The following is a 16,972-nucleotide window of genomic DNA, read 5'->3' on the forward strand; positions in this document are numbered from 1 at the left end:
CCATTGTGGGCCCTTTAAGAGTAGATGTCTGAGAATCCCGCAGTTTCTCCTGCTACCCCATCCTTCACTGATTTTTACATCCAGAAGTTACGAGGACTTATCTTCCTGGCACTGGAACCCTGGGCTGGGTGGCCTGGTTGGGGGCTGGCATCTGATGCTCCCGAGGTATCCCTCCCGATTTTTATCCACCACACATGGGTGTGGACTGCCTGTTCCACGTGTCCGTGTCTCTACATCTCTGTTCCTCCTACCAGTCTGGATGGATGTGATTTCTTTAATTACTTGGTTGTTAGACTTCCACACAGCTCGATTTTATAACAATCCTGGGGGATAGTTGCTTTGTAGTTTAGTTCTAATTTTTGCTGTGGTTGTGCGAGGAGGTGAGCCAGGAAGCAAGCCTAAATTTCTCAAGGCCAGGACCGGAATCTCTACTCTTGGTGCCCCTCCATCCCAGCCTCTGCCAACAATCACAAACTTTTTTAAAAAGAAAAACAATTAACCCTTTAATGAGGTCCAATAATGATGTATGGGCACCAAAGGAAGCGTTTATATTGGAATAGTCCCAAAAGAAACAAAGTACCTGAAAGAAAAAGGACTGGCGGACATGAACAGCAGCGTGGGGACAGCTGGGGGGAAGGGAGTGATAGGGGGACTAACTGATAATGGAAAAAAATACGATAGAGATTAAATTTAAAAAAAAAGAAACAAGGTGTCTGTTCGTTTCCCCAGAAAACATGTAGCTTTAGTTACCCCGCAAGAATTGGTTCCTTAAAAAAAAAAAAATCACTGTAGAAAAGTTAGTTTAAAGCTCAACAAAAATTAACAAGGGATTATAAAATATTCTAAGTATCACATAAGATTCCTGAGGCCCTAGAAAAAATGATGTCTTAGTATTTCTGCTTATTTTTTAAGTTCTAAGCAGTGTTGTTAGCTTCATTCCAATTGTTATATGCTTAAAATTGAGGGAAGACAATCTAAAGGCTTTAAGCCATTTCTCTTTATTACTCTGCTCTCATTTCCTTCACTGATTTTGTGCTTTATTTAATTATAACTCTTCCTTTCTCTTTCCTCTATTTCATCCCATGCAGCTAACTATGATCTTCTTTATGACATACAACTGTTCACATTTTCTTTCCAAAATATGTGAGAAAGGAAAAGCAGTTTAAAGGCATCATACTTTTGGTTATACATAAACATGTTACATTTTGCAAATAAGCCACTAAATTGGGCACCCCACTCTTGGGTAGCAGCATGCACCTCAATCCTTTTGGTCACGTGGATCAAACTAAAACACATACATTTTTACCTCATAAATTACCTTTTCACATAAAAATTTAGTCTTCACTAAAATAGCTAAATTTGACTAATGCAGTGGAAGATAATGATAACAAATTGAAACCCTTCTATGTGCATGAATCTCAGGGAGAGGCTCCCTGGAATTTAAAAATAAGCTAAAGACAGCTTTTTTTTTTTTAAAGGATAATATAGAATGATAGGAACTATTACTAAACAAGAAAGAATATGGTAGGTACTAATTTTGCACAGTAACAATGTCATCTGTTGAACATTTATTTACGAGTCAAGCAATATCTAAATATTCTCTCTGATGCTTCCAACCCATGATCTCTATAGTTTTTATTCAGTGTTTCTATCTGTAAAATGGTTGTGAGCATGCATTTCCTATACACGCTAATTGGTAATTTTGTACTTGTACAACTGTAATAATATATTGTTTTTATGGAATCAATCCAAATATTGCGATTAGAAATGATGAGAAAAAGAAAAAGCTTCTGATCATCTTTAGTGTCTGTTTAGAAGGATCCTGCACTGAAGAGGACTAATATGTCTGCGGCGTGGCAGAGATCACTGGCTGTCCCTCAGCATCAATTATCCTTTTCTTCCATCGTGATGGAATGCCCAAATTTTCATCAGGGCCCAGGGAAGCCCAGAATACAAATTACATGTATGTTCCCTGTTGCAGCTAGGTGTGGCTTTGTGCCTAAGTTTCTAACTCTGAAGATATAAGAAAAATCATATTTTAGAAGGAGGAACCATTTTCATCTCTCTGTCCTTCTTCTAACCTACCCGTTGGCATGCCATCATGGTGCGGCACATACAAGGGCAACGCCCAAAGGTGGGAGAGGAAGAAAAGAGGTGCTTGGGTCCTTTTAAGACTTTGTGGAGCTGAGAAGATATTCAGCTTCTAGACAGCACACATGGACTCTTACATGTGAAGGAAATACGTTTCTATCTTGCAAAAGCACTATTATTTTTGTCTCATATATAACTGAACATATATACTAATTAATATCTGATGAAAGACTGTGATTACTCCCTCTACTTACAGATGAAAGAAAAGGGTCAGAGGAGTTCATTTTCCATGGTTACCCAGCTAGTGAATGGTAGAATCAAAAGAGTCCAAAGTCCACCCTCTAATGCAGGCAACCTCTTATGAATTAGCTACTATAGACTCAAGGAGGGAGGAGGCATTAACTTCATCTAGAATGGTTGATGAGAGATTCCTGGTAGAGGTAGCAGTTTTATGAAATCTTAAAAATATGGATATGGAGAAAAAAAAGATACTCTTGGCTAATGGAACACAGTGAACAAAAGCAAGGGGATAAGAAAGTATACAAAAGACTCAAGAAAAGTTCGTAGTCCATTGCTGTTCAGTGTTTCTTGGCTTTATCCAATATATATTTAGGGTACCTACTACAGAGCAGACAGAAAAAACATCCTAGTGGTGAAAAAACAGTCTCTAAGTCCCCAAGTCTATGAGAAGATAATACTACTGGCAAGGCCCACAGGATAAAGTCCAAACCCCATATCAAGCAAACAAGGCTTTCACAGTCAGAATCAGTCCTACTTTTCCAACCTCATGCTACTGCTCTATGCTTCAGCCACATAAATCTCACATAAAAGAACATATGAGTTTCCAAGCCACTGACCTTTGCACATAGAGTTCCCTCTCCCTGGAATGCCTTTTCCCTGCTCTGCCTGGAAACATCTTGCTTATTTTTTAAGAGCTAGCTAAAATTCTACTTTTCCCTGATTTCTCAGATGAGATGGTTTCTCAAAACATATTTCCATAATGCAGTTTCTGCACATCTTTATTCATTCATTCCTTCATTCCTTTAGCCAGTCAGCCCAGCAAAAAATGTGCTGCATTATAGAGTTAACAATGGTGGGAAAGATGGAACTTTTTTTTTTTTTTTTACTGTGCTTACAGAGTTTGTACTCTAAAAAGAAATATCAGCTATTAAAGAAATAATGCAGTGTGGTAACTTCTATGGAAAAGAAGAGCCTGAAGTAGAAGCACACAACAGGAGCATTATGCCTAATCTCAGCTTCCTGGAAGAAGCATTATTCAATCGGAACCCTTTAGGATGCACTGGAGTGAACCAGGCAGAGACAGGCCAGGGGTGTTTTAACAGCATGTGCTACCACTATGCATTATTCAGTAGACTCCACTAGACTATTAAAGCCAATATTTTTAAAAGCATCCCACATGATTTAAACAACAACAATGGCAACAACCACCACTACCACCCTAGAATTAAATGCTGGGTCAGGCTGATTCTAAATGTGTTACCATTGAACTTTAGGGAATGCCTATAGTTTTGTTTTGTCTTTATCATATGCAATATTTCCTACTCTACCCTGCACCCCCACTTCAGCCCTGCATCCGAAGCTTCTTTGGGCTTCCACTAGCATCTCTCAAACTTTAGTGTATGTAAGAATCACCTGGCATGCTTGTGAACACAGATTCCTTGGTCCTACCCTCAGAGATTCTGATGCTATAGATCTGGGATAGTTGGAGATTTTGCAACTCTAATAATCTTCCTGGTGGAACCTGATGCTTCCAGCCACAGATGGCATCTTGAGTAGCAATCCTATAGAGAAATTTATACACCCCTTTCTTTCAAAATTATTTCCCTTTGGTCTTAACCCTGCTCTGCAAGGCTGAGCTCCTTGGAACTGGTGGTGGCTTCTTTGCGCAAATATACATAAGTCATGTATGTGCCGTTAGAGGAACCATTACCAGAAAGAAGGGCCTCCGTGGTGACTCTCACCCATCAGTCTCATCCCCCACTTTGACAACAGTTATATTTTCCCATTGCCTCCCACCTTAGGTGCAATATAACAAACCTGTACATGGGGGCTTCCCAGTGGATGGGGAATTATGAGTAGAGCCAGCTAACTGCCCTCATTAAGGGCATCACAGGGAAAAAAGATTAAAATAGGTTTGTCAGTGGGAAAGTAGGTCAGGTCTTTACTCATTTTTTGATTATTTTAAAGATTCATTTCAGTATAAACAGGAGTGTTATAATTTCACAAAAAATCATGGGAGAATCACTGAACTTTTAAGAAAGCTTTCAATAATTTCTTGCATTTGCCTCCATATTTTCCTGTATGTGGATTTTAAAAGTTAATAAGCTTTTAAGGGCCACAACGACAGGGACCACGTCTTTCACGTGAACATTTCCTACAATTCCTGAAGAGAGTGATGATTATTTGAAAGATCTGAAAGTCAACTTTAAAAAGAATGAAATGAAACCAACTCTCAAAAATTGGAAAGATAACTTTAATGATTAATTAGGTAATATATAAGAATGTAGAGGTTTCTTGATAAACATTAAACATAAATAAAGGAAACATCTAATGTTTTATGTTCCTTCCTCCTTCTATTTCTTTCCTATTATTTATTGTCTATTGGACAGAACTTTCTGGAATGATGGACATATTTTAAATCTGCCTGTCAAATATGGGACCCATTAGCCACATTGACTACTGAGCACTTAAAATGTGGATTGTGCAACAGAGAATCTGAATTTTAATTTTATATTATTTTAATGAAATTTAAATAACCTGGCCCTTAATTTAAGGATCTCAGTGGGAGGCTTGCAGCTACACTCTTGTAGAGCACAAGTCTAGAAGCCAGTGCAACACAGTAGTTTCTCATTAAGTCATTAAGTATCAATTTGTTGATTTGAATTGATCCTTTTTCCTTTTTTTCCTACAAATATGCTTTAATGTGAAAGAGTGAAAAGGGGAACTGCGGGATCTAAATAGGAAAGAAAGTTTCTGTCATATTGACCAACACTTCTCAAACTTTAATATTCACACAAATCACTGGGATTTCTGTTAAAAAGAAAGTTTCTGACTGAGTAGGTCCTGACTGGGACTTTAGATTCTATGCTCACAAACTCCTGGGTAATGATGATGCTGCGAGTCAATGGGCCATGCTTCCAGAAGCAGAGATCTAGATGTAAGTAGGCCCATGGACCTACCTGATTGATATTTGCCCTGTCTCTGAACCAGCTCCTCCATTCTTGGCTCAGCAGTTCAAAATTAAATCAAAAGAATACTTTATTTTATTAAAGGCATATATCTCCCCCAATCTTATGACGAACATTTATTAACTACTTTCTATGTATTAGGAAGAGTACTCATAACAATCCTGATAAGTCAAATATTATTAACCCCATTTCACAAATAATAAAACAGAGGTTTAGATAGATAATTTGACTTAACCAAAATTCACCTAAGTACGTACTGGCAGAGATGGGCTTAGAAACCAGTTGCTCCTGAATCCAGAGACTAGTCTTTCTTATTAGACTCTTAATTTACTCAAAGCGTGGTGGATTGTACAACCGAGTATCAGCCCCTTCCCAGATCCACTGAGTCAGAATCTGCATTTGAATATCTCCAGGTAGTGTTTATTCACATTAATATTTGAGAGGCACTATTATGTTCCATATTTTGCCTTTTAGAGCAAAGTAACAAGTGGAGGTTAAGGAATCTGCTGATTGTGGCAGTTGAGGAATTGATTTAGATTGGCTAAGTTTGACTCTGGAACAAATATTGATAGCTTTGCCTCTATTGCCAAATTCCTATTGTCTCCTGGGCATAGTGAAGCCAAAACTAAGCTGTTTTCTGGAAGGTAAGGGTTTTTCACTTCTGGCTTATACAACATTCCCAACAGATAAAAACATCATCAATATAGTTTCAACAGTGTTCATGGGAAAAACTACAAAAAGAAACTTCTCTGGTGAAAGATAAATGTACTAAATTCAGAAAATTCTTCCAAAATACCTTGCCATTATGAGTCACTGCCAGGATTGTTCGAAGAAACAAACATAATTCTGTTTTCTTTACCTTCGTGAATCACTCTGGAAAACTAGCCAATTAAAAGTGAATAGTAGCCTGAATCACAAGGATCTGTTATTGCACAAAGTAACTCAAAGAAATTAATGCCTAACTGTCTACCTTTATGACCAAGTGCTTGTCCCACTTCTGTAATATAGCAACTTCCTCCTCAGAGAACTCTCACTCTCAGCTTCCTGCTGCTGGAATCAATCAGAAATGCCATTTGTATCCTGCTTAAAAACACCTCTTAGTTTCAAGCCCATTCTTTGCTTCCCAAATGAACCTCAGTGCTTCTCTATGCCCTTGAACCCAGATCATCCTTTATTTCCTCTCATCCCCCTCTCTTCTCATAACCTTCACTCACATTGTCAGCCTTTCCACAGGCCATTTTATTCCCTTCGGGCCACTCTCTTGTCCGCTGCCCCAGAGTCACAGCTGCATCCAATCACCTTTACCATTTAAAACGTGCTACATAAAATCTCTCTCATGTTATAAAGCTATTATGACTATTTTCAAATAACTTTTACATAAATGATCCTCTTGGCAAATGCAATGGGCAATACTACCAAGGACCCTCTCATTGGAGTCATTTAAATGGTATTTTTCAATTGCAGTTTGCATTCCATATTATTTTGTATTAGTTTCAGGTGTACAGCATAAGATTAGACAATCATATACTTACTGTTCTGCCTGATATACCTAGAACCCACCTGGCACCACACATAGTTATTACAATATTATTGACTGTATTCCCTGTGCCGTACGTCACATCCCTGTGACTATTTCGAGACCACCAACCGGCACTTCTCACACCCTTCACCCTTTTCACCCAGTCCTCCCACTGCCCTCCTCTCTGTCAACTGTCAGTATGTTCTCGGAATCTAGGAGCCCGTTTCTATGTTGTGTGTTCACTGATTTTATTTAGATTGCACATATAAGTTAAATCATAAAGAATTTTTCATTCTCTGACTATTTCACTTAGCATGATAGCCTCTAGAAAGGACCCTCTCATATTTTTTTTGTAAACTAACTCTTCCTTTTTTTCTCTTCTCTCTCCTCTCCTCTGCTCTCTTCCTCACTTCCTTAGGAGGTTTTCCAAGCCACAGTCCTGGAATTTCTGGAACAAATTCCCTTGTCTCCATTATTTTTCTGCTTCTGGAAACAAGGTTTCAGACAACACTGTGTCACAGGAAAGTAAAGTCATTGTACTGCCAGTACTTGCTAGATGTTTCCTTTATTTATTATTATTTTCCCGTAGACATCCTTAATAAAGTAGACACCCACTCCCTCTATTAGTTGAACCAGGCCTTGTTGAAACTTTCATAGTTTGTTATCATTGACCTACTAGTATTTTTAAAGTATAAAATTCCTTCTGTTGTACACATTTTTTTACTTAAAAAGGGACACACATGATTTTGGCCCTTTTATTTAATGATTTGATATGGCAAATTAGTTTAGCAAATATTCTTTCTCCCATCACTTTGGGCTTGAAGATAAGACTTGTTTTGTCCAGTGAGGTGTTAGGGGATGTGATTTGAGCAGAGGCTTTAACTATGCTTATGTCCTGGGCTTGTCCTCTTACGCTTTGGCCATCAGAATGAACAGAACGTCCTCTAAGGAGTGCTGTGCCATCCTCTGGGCCCCACGCCGGAATATGTGAAGCAAAGATACACCAGCCAACCTGGTAATCTATAGCCCGATGCAGCTGCCCAGGGCAACTGGCAAACATTCATGGGAGAAATAAATGCTTATTGTTATATGCCACTGTTTTTGTGGCTGTTGGTTGCAAACCAAAAAACAACAAACTCTGGGTAGTACTGTCTTACTCCATAGTGGACCCCATAATGAAAACATCTTCATTTGGGGATTTCTGTTTTGCATGAGGGGCTGACTGAGGCACATATAAGGCCATACACGACCTTGAAATATCACGACATCATACAAGAATGGGTTTATTTGAGGCATTCATGTGTAAGAAACTCAGTGACCCCTTTTTAATGGCAGGTACTTTAAAAGCTGGAATATTCTTAACTTAGCTTCCTAAAAAAAAAAGCAGAAATCTTTTAAAATATCTGTTGTAGCTTTCTTAGACACTTATTTAAAAATTTCCTTTTACCACTGTTTCCTCTAGTTATTCAATTGCTATTGGCATATGTGCCAAGGAATCATTTCCACAAGGATCATATATTTCTAAAATCAAATTTGGTAATTGACAAAATTAATACATTTACTTGTAATGAAATTCTTTATGAGGAGGACTTTAATATATAAGTTAAAATTTGTCATTTAGGCAATATATTTAAAGGAGGAAATGTTCTTACGCAATATGACTGAAATGCTCTGGGGACCTCTAAAATCATTTTTTCATTAAATAGAGCTGAAATTATGTGAACAACTAGAACATGAGAAATAAAAGAAGAAAACAAAGTATAGAACACTGGGGAATGAGAAAATAGATTGCAAAAGGAACAGTGATTTGTTCAAGGTTATCCAGTGAGTCAGGACAAAAGGGAAGAGTTGAGCCAATGCTAAGACCCAAAGCATATCCACATTAATGTCTGTGTACTGAATCTGCCATTTCTAGTAGATAATGCTGTCATGTTTCTCCTATATGAGGGAAGATATTCATATTTACCATTCTCTTGGGGTCTAGCATGTGCTATTTCATAAATATTTATCAAATAAAATGACAAATCCTTAGCAACTAAAAGTTGACAAAGCATCATTTCACATATATAACTTCATAATTCTCATAACCACCCACCTCTGAAGTAGGTTATATATAATTCCTGTCTAATAGATTAATTTAGGTCTAAAGAAATTAAATGAATTACCCAAGAACACACTGCCATGAGCATTGAGACATTCTTACCACACCTGGCTGTTCAGCAAAGTTCTTTAAAGATTCTAACTCAAGAAGACTCAAAGAGGGTTCATTAAATATAAAACAGTTGAAGACAGGGGGAAAAGCCCTTTGAAGACCTCGAAGTCATATACAAAGTTGATATTTAGGAGAATGAGAGCAGTTTGATTATCTTATTTTATGTGGCTGATCTTACTAGCTAATTAGTTGGGATATTAATTGGGCATGTCTGTACAAAATCCTCAGATTCAATTGGTAAATTATTTGTGCATGGGGGAATCTGGCAGGTAAGCCATGAGAACCTTAGTAGGAGGCTTTAAAACAATATATATCTACCCCAAGAAAGCAGTCCTACTTATAAAAATAAATTTCTGTGCTCCATGTTTGTTTCTTCAAAGTACTGCTCATTTTCTTTGCCAATGGATACAGCACAAAGATTTCTTATAAGATATCGGATCCCTTAATAGAGACATAGATCTCTGCCCCAAGGGTACTGAAGCCTCTGTGGCAAGTGGTCTTCCATCCAAAACTACCGGTAGCAAAGAAGTAAATAAGCAAAATTTGTTCCCAAGTTGAAAGGAAGAAAACAAGGGAGGGAAGGAAGAAAGGAGCATGATAGGTATTAAGTAAGATATCAAATCTACAGCCAGGCTACCTAGGTTCATTCTTGGCTCTGCCTCTTACTGTGCAACATTGAGAAAGTTAGTTAACTTCTTTATGACTCAGTTTTCTCATCTCTAAAATGAAGAAATTAATAGTGTCCATCTCATAGGGTTATAATGAAGATTGAATGAGCTAATATATGTTAGTGCTTAGAACAGTTAGTGCTTAGTGCTTAGGTATATAGTAATTCTAATATAAATGTTTAATAAGTAAAAGAAGGTAGAAAGAGTGGAAGAGAGAATACTGGACACTCTGTGTCCTTAATGCATCATTTTGCTTCCTTCTAACAGAGTCCTTTACTTTCCACAGCTGGGGCCACTTGATTCTTACCAGTAAGTTTAACCCCATTTCCGGTCTGACACCAAACAACTCTCGTTCAGAGAAATTCAAGAAGCCCTAGTTCAGTAGTTCAGGTGACTCAGCATTAAATCGTTTGCTTTTATTCTTGTCCTGACCCTGTGTCCCAGTTTTAGGCACTTGCTCCTGTAATCAAGTCCCCACCTCGCTCTGCAGCTCTAGCATTCTGCTCCCCTGCGGCTGAGTCCCGGCTTGCAGGACCTGCTCAGGTCCTCCAGGTGCTCCCAGGCAGACATCTCCCAAAGCACAGCCTCTGCTCTAGAAACTGCACTTTGTTTGGCGCACAGTGTTTGAACCTTTGAAAATCAGTTGCTTGTATTTAAAATTTGCAGACTTTTACACAAAAATTCAAAGTTCCAATCTCCGTTAAAACACTGGATGGCCTGACAGCACTTGGCCCCCATTTTTCCTTGGTACCAACCCACAGGAGCTGAGTGGCAGCTGCCCCCTTTGGAAGGCCATGTGCTTTCTTTTCCCCATGGCTCCATTTGTTTCTGGGTCTGGATCTGGCTCTGTTTGCTTGCCCTTTGCAGGCATTTGAGATTGAGCTCTAAGATGGAAAGTAGCTGGTATTTACCAAGCACTTACTTTGTGCCAGGTATTCTTCTAAGTGGTTCATATCCTTTACTCACTTAACCAACATTCAGAAATGTTTGTTCTTATATCCATTATCCTTGTAAGACCTTCTCCTTGCTTCAAACCTTCTGTGTGCATGGATGGGTATCTGTTCCATTTTCCCAAATGACTATTCTCTGCCCACTAGCTAAGGGCCACTCACAAAGCTTTGTTGAGTTTCCATAATGTCAACCGCTCACACATACTATGGTCTGTTGCCTCTCCAATCTCCACTACCTAACCAGGCTGTGTTGTAAAGACCTTTGGCCATCATGGTGGTTGTATTTCAGGTATGGGATCCCAGGCTTTACTGGTCTAACAGATCCTATCTTATCATGCTCCATGCTTTTTACAAGACCATACATTTTATTATATATAAACAGCCTTCACTCTCACAAAACTATTGTTCCAGTTCTTACTAGAAGCCCAGAAAAATCCACTAAATATTTCTCAACACTTATGTTTTAGGCTCTGTAACAGAAATTGATTTGAGTTTCGTTTACTAAGGGATCCAAAGAAGTTTGTTCATCTCTTCTGTAAGCAGTTCAATCTCTTTCCAGTGAACCACCAAGGAAACTGATGTTATTTGAACAGGATCGGCTATGTTTTTTTTTTTTTTTTTCTCATGATAGGTTTTTGTGCTTTACAAAATAATGAATAAAAGAGGAAAATGTTTACATGACCAAGCTGAGATTTAGCAAATATAAAAAAAACAACTCACAAAACTCGTTCCACATACCATTCCATAAAATTATCTGGATTGAGTAAAACTAAATATGCATTAAATTTAGATAATTAAGTTCTGTATAGTGTTTAAAGAAAGTCAACCCTCGCTGGTGTGGCTCAGTGGCTTAAATGTGGCTTGCGAACCAGAGGGTCACCGGTTCAATTCCCAGTCAGGACACATGCCTGGGTTGTGCAAGAGGCAACCACACATTGATATTTCTCTCCTCTTTCTCTCTCCCTTCCCCTCTCTCTAAAAATAAATAAATAAAATCCTAAAGAAAATAAAAAAGAAAGTCAATAAAAATATTACTTACATAAGGAATCGTGTCCAAAGTATCTGTGTTGACAATTATAGGAGCAGGGCTGGCCTAAAAAAGAGAAGTAGAAATTTTTTTAGGTGAAAGTAGTCTATTCTGAGAACCTGTTAACTTATTTACAAAGAGCTCAACAGTAGTTCTTGAGGAGCCGTATAGGCACTGTCTCAGGTGCTGGGAGAAAAAATGGAATGGCTCAAAGTTCCCAACATCCCCCAAATATTTGTTTTCTATATTTTCCACATAATGAAATGAGTAAGCAATATAACTTATACTAATTTTTTCCTAAATTTTATCTGACAGTACAGGAGATGAGGATTTGTGATGCCTTACAAGGCAAGGATTTCTAATAAATTGTGTGAGAGGAAAAGTTGGTAACATTTCTTTTAAGAATGGCTGAGCTAAATAAATTTGGTTTCCCACTCTATGTAGCAAAATTAAACCTAAAGTAACATTTACAACCCTTCTCTTTAAACTGTCTTTTGAGAATATGTTGTATTCAATGCAAAATATAGAAGGGCTCACTTCTTGATATATTATGTGTAGCTATCATACATGCTGTCACCATATATTTCTTTTGTTATTTATACACCTCTGATAATACACCTTAGAAATCTTTAGATAGAAAATTAAAACTTAGTCAGAGATGGCAGAAAATCATATTCGATATGCTAAACATTCTTTTAAAAAATTATATAAACCAGTCATTTGCCTTAAAGTTGAGTAGGAACCTGTGTAAAACTGATATGGGAGAGCTACAAGCAAAGTTATTAAAAAAAATAAAAGATTGCAATCTGTGTTGGTATCAACCAATCTGACCTCATGAATATTGAACAGACCTATCTTTATTTTCTAGTTTCTAGAATTTCCACAGCAACTTTTCCTTCATCACCTGAAGGATCTTTAATCTCCTTCCGAAATTGCAGATTTCATTTAGTTAGAGGAAATACTCTCATCATGACTAATTGAGAGCTTTTCTATACGACATAGTGGTTTTGGCAAGTACTCAACTTCTAGGACATTTTATTAGATGTGCCCTCTCAAGTTAACTTGTCAGCTTTTTAATGTCATTCTGTGATTAGGAGTTCAGTATGAACTCCTAATCGAATAATAAAACAAATGGCAATCCAACAGATTTTCCAAACAAAATTCCACGTTTTAACAAAAAACACTGGGCATTGAGAATATGATCCTGGTCTAGATATCGACATAGTGGGTCAACTAGATGTTCCCAGTTTAGCTGTTAATTCCTAATAGCAAGTACTTTGTGGGTTAATGGGACCTTTGGAGAAAGAGAGTTTCCACAGGACTTCAAAAAAAAAAAAAAAGGAAGAAAAAGAAAGAAACAACAACAACAAACTGCTTGTAAAGAGGCATGCAGCGTGGGGGAGAAAAACATGAGGTTTAGAATTAGAAGACCTGGGTTCAAGTTTGTTTTATTAACTTTCTAGTTATGTGATTTGGGGGCTCAGCAACTTCCTTTTATAGAGATATGGGAGCAAGTCCTTTAATGCCCTTTACCTCATTTTTCTTCTCTGTAGAATAGGATTAGAAACAATCACCTTCTGAAAGTTTGTTTAAAGAATATATGAGATGATCTATTTAAATAGTAGTAAACTTAAATTTCAGAATCTATGTTAAATATTAATAGTAGTAAGTGTCTCTAAACATGGACTACTGTGACTACTATAACATTGGACAGTTTGTGAACAGTTATACCCCAAAGATCTCAACACTATGTTTATGGCTATAACTACACTAAAGAGAATTGATTATATCATGTGAATTATTGCCCATATCTGCATATATATTCTTATTAGACTCCACAAAAGCACATTGATGAGGCATTGTTATCACTCTGTCTATGCTATGGATGAGAAAAATGAGGCTCAGGGAAAATGAGAGCTGAGATTTAACACTGGCTTTTCTAACCTCAAAATCCTAAGCTTCTCCATGATCCAGCATCTATCAGGGATGTCCAACCTTTTGGTGTCCCTGGGCCACCACACTGGAGGAAGAAGAGTTGTCTTGGGCCACACATTAAATACACAAACACTAATTAAAACAAAAAAAAATCTCATAATGTTTTAAGTAAATTTGTGTTGGGCTGCATTCATAGCCATCCTGGGCCACATGTGGCCTGCAGGTCTCAGGCTGGACACTTATAAAGGTGGTTCCATCAAAAAAGCCTCATGCTGATTGGAGATCTCTAGCTAGAGTACCATACAAGACCTAGGCAAAGCGAAGGTCACCATGAAGGCAGGAGATGCCTCAGGGTCTTGCATATTAGATGTTGGAAGCAATCTGACAATGCCATAATGGCTTTTGTTGTTGTTATTATATGCTTTTACTTTTGATGTCATCTCCTCTATGCTTTCTAATTGGTTCGCATGACTCCAGAAAGTGATGGTGCCTTCTTTCTTTTACTAACTTTCTGAGTATCACACCCAATTATTGAATTTCACCTTATTATCTATTAGAATAGGATCAATGAATATGTATTGATTTGATTTGGGGCTTTCAACTTATGTTATTTTTTTTTCCTTATAGGTTGTATTAATGTGGTCTGGGAATAAATTTTATACACAAATCCATTTCCCATACAGTGCCACTCATCACTTTTGCATGTTTATGCTGTTATTTTCCATTTCATGCATGTAAATTTCATCTTTCCACTCAGACTATATGTTTAGAAAATAACAAGGATTGTATATTTCCCTAGAATTCTTCACAGCACCTGGGAACACAGAAGAAGCTCAGTAAATACTTAGGAGTTATTGACTAAATGCATCTATAAAGTATAGATGAGGGTAGAATAGAATATAAAGCAGAATAAGCTGTGGAGAGCATTTCTAAACTCAAAATATCTAGTTACCAATAACACTATGTCTATGGCTACTTTTCTAATATCCACTATCTTATTTCTTTAACTGGTCACTATTACTTAACTATTCAGCTTTTATAAAATAATATGTATTTCATAACTCTAGGATGTGGACAATGTGAATCTTGAAGCTCAATCTCTTACGTGGAAAGCTTTTTGATCCTTCTTGGTGATACAAAGTTCCAGAAGCCATAATTAATACCTACATCTATAAAAGTCACTAAAAATGCATGAACCTACAGTATGTGTGAATTATGTGAACACACATATACATCACATACATGTGACATTGGCAGCTCCCTGGTGTGAGTGGCAAAGAGAAGCCATGATAAGCTATTCTGAATAACACTATCCCACCATGATACTAAACCAGGCTCTCTGAAGGTCCCCCATTGCTCTGCTCCAGGACCCTCACAGTCCACCCCAGACCATTTTTACGGAAGCTTCCTGGAACCTTTTAGATAGTCAATGGCACATATCATCAGAGAATAAAAATCAAGTGGCAATAGCACAGAACACAGTAGAATTTAAAGCATGGCCCAGAAGTGTGTTCTTCTCACCAGCTGGTAATTTCAAATCTTCCCTTGGCTCAGCCTGGCTACTCTTTCTTGTCTCACTTTTGAGTCCATGCCTAGTTTGATTAGTTTCATTTCTGAGTCCTAAAACCAATTCTTCAGGTACTCTGATGGTTCCTTCTCAGCTTTATCTCCACACTCCACATTGACTTACCATCCCCACTTTATCTTTCTGCATATTAGATATCCTTTTTAATTGAATCCCTAAATCAAACTTCTAAGTAGCAGATTCTAATATCCCCCTTCAATGTGCTTATTTCCTTTCATTGAAAAAGTTTTGTAACAAATATAAAAAAAAATCCTTTTCAATCAGAAGTTTCAAGACTTGATTTTATGCAAATCTAGGCAAACTAAGACTTAAGACTTAAGAAAATTAATCTATCTTGAGTAACCCAAACTGTAAGATGTAAATGGCTTGTATTTTACTTTACATTCTCTTCCATCTGGAGAAAGCCAGTTTACAACAAGAGGGAAGAATAAATATAGAGAAGCAAGAAGCAAGCAGAGAGACTACTAATAAAAACTGAATGATCAGATCAAGTTATTCATGAATTCTGCCACCTTCCTATCCTTGGGTTCCATGGAACACCCAAATATTTTTATATTGCACCTATAACTTTGCTTACACTAGGAAAAAATAAACTTCTGTTGCTTGACATAATAAACGCAAAGTTTCAAAGGAGTTCATTGATTCTGACTGAGGTGGTTACTTCTTGATATTTTTTAAGTGCCAAATCTGAGAAATGCCTCTGAGTAGATGAGCAAGTAGTCATTAGGTCAGCTACAGTGAGGAAGCCTCTTCCAGCAAGGTATTGATAGGGGAAGTAGAGAAGCCAGTCAGTCCAAGGACACACTCTGGGAAGCTTAAGTCTGACAAGTGATATATGCTAGGTAGTAGAAACATCAAAAGACTAATTCCAGACTGATGCCTAAACTTAAGAAGCAAAATAGAAAAGGATAGAAGCCCACCTAGTCAAGTGACTTTGATATAGAAAGGACTGACCAGTAATACCAAAAACATTGATGGGGCTAGAAATTGGGCAGGAATTTCAGCTGACCGAAACCATACAAATTGAAGGCAGATGGTTGTCAACAGGCCAAACTAAACAGGAGGTAAAATATGGCAAGAATAACATGTAAGCAGCTTTTGGGGATGAGCATCTTTGGCTTATCTTCTCAGCCTTAAAGGACAGGCCCAATGACTTTTATATGTAGTGTGGCATGACAATTTGAAATGAAATGGAAGCCACTGGAAGTTTTAAAATGAGTTGATTTTGTGTATGTACATGATTTCATTAAGAGCTGGAGATCCCAGAACTTCATGATAGATCTTAGCTGGCTTAGACTAACTGCTACAAGATACCATATTAGCAGTCAGACCTGATCCTCTGGTTCAGGTGATCCTAACCAGGGAAACGGAATTTGGGGTTACTACCCATATCCTCAATGAGGTCTGAAATGAGATAGTTAACATTAAGTACTAAATGGTATGCTAAGGATTGAACTCAGAATAACTTTATTTTCTATTAGATTTTTTCTCCCTCACCATCCACCATGTTGGCCCATTCTGGAAATCAATGATGTGCTGTGGTTGAGAGGGGGACTTCATTCTGGATTTCCTAAATGCCTTCTAGTTCTCTCCTGGAAATGAAACCCTTTGGTCCCTCTCCTTCTTTCCCATAATGTTTGGCTGGGACCTCACATCCCTTGGGGTTGGCAGAGTCCTGCTCCCCTTCAAAGGATTTACCTGGAACCTGCAATTGCCTGCCTGAGAATCATCACTACTGAGAATCTCATGATACCATGACTCAGCCACACCCAAATA

The 16,972-nt window shown here is 37.7% G+C and overlaps 1 protein-coding gene across 7 annotated transcripts in view; it reads right to left on the reverse strand.

Moving 5' to 3' along the window:
• Positions 1-16,972, reverse strand: part of DLG2 (discs large MAGUK scaffold protein 2) — an 839,012-nt gene that overhangs the window by 654,267 nt on the left and 167,773 nt on the right. For all 7 annotated transcript variants that reach the window (XM_054576362.1, XM_054576359.1, XM_054576358.1 and 4 more), the window contains exon 2: positions 11,689-11,742. In XM_054576362.1, the coding sequence (XP_054432337.1) occupies positions 11,689-11,742 (54 nt within the window). The remainder of the gene's footprint in view (positions 1-11,688; positions 11,743-16,972) is intronic.

The sequence above is a fragment of the Pteronotus mesoamericanus genome, unplaced genomic scaffold, assembly GCF_021234165.1.
Source record: "Pteronotus mesoamericanus isolate MK-2021 breed Mesoamerican mustached bat unplaced genomic scaffold, CSHL_Meso_final contig_33, whole genome shotgun sequence".
Classification (NCBI taxonomy): domain Eukaryota; kingdom Metazoa; phylum Chordata; class Mammalia; order Chiroptera; family Mormoopidae; genus Pteronotus; species Pteronotus mesoamericanus.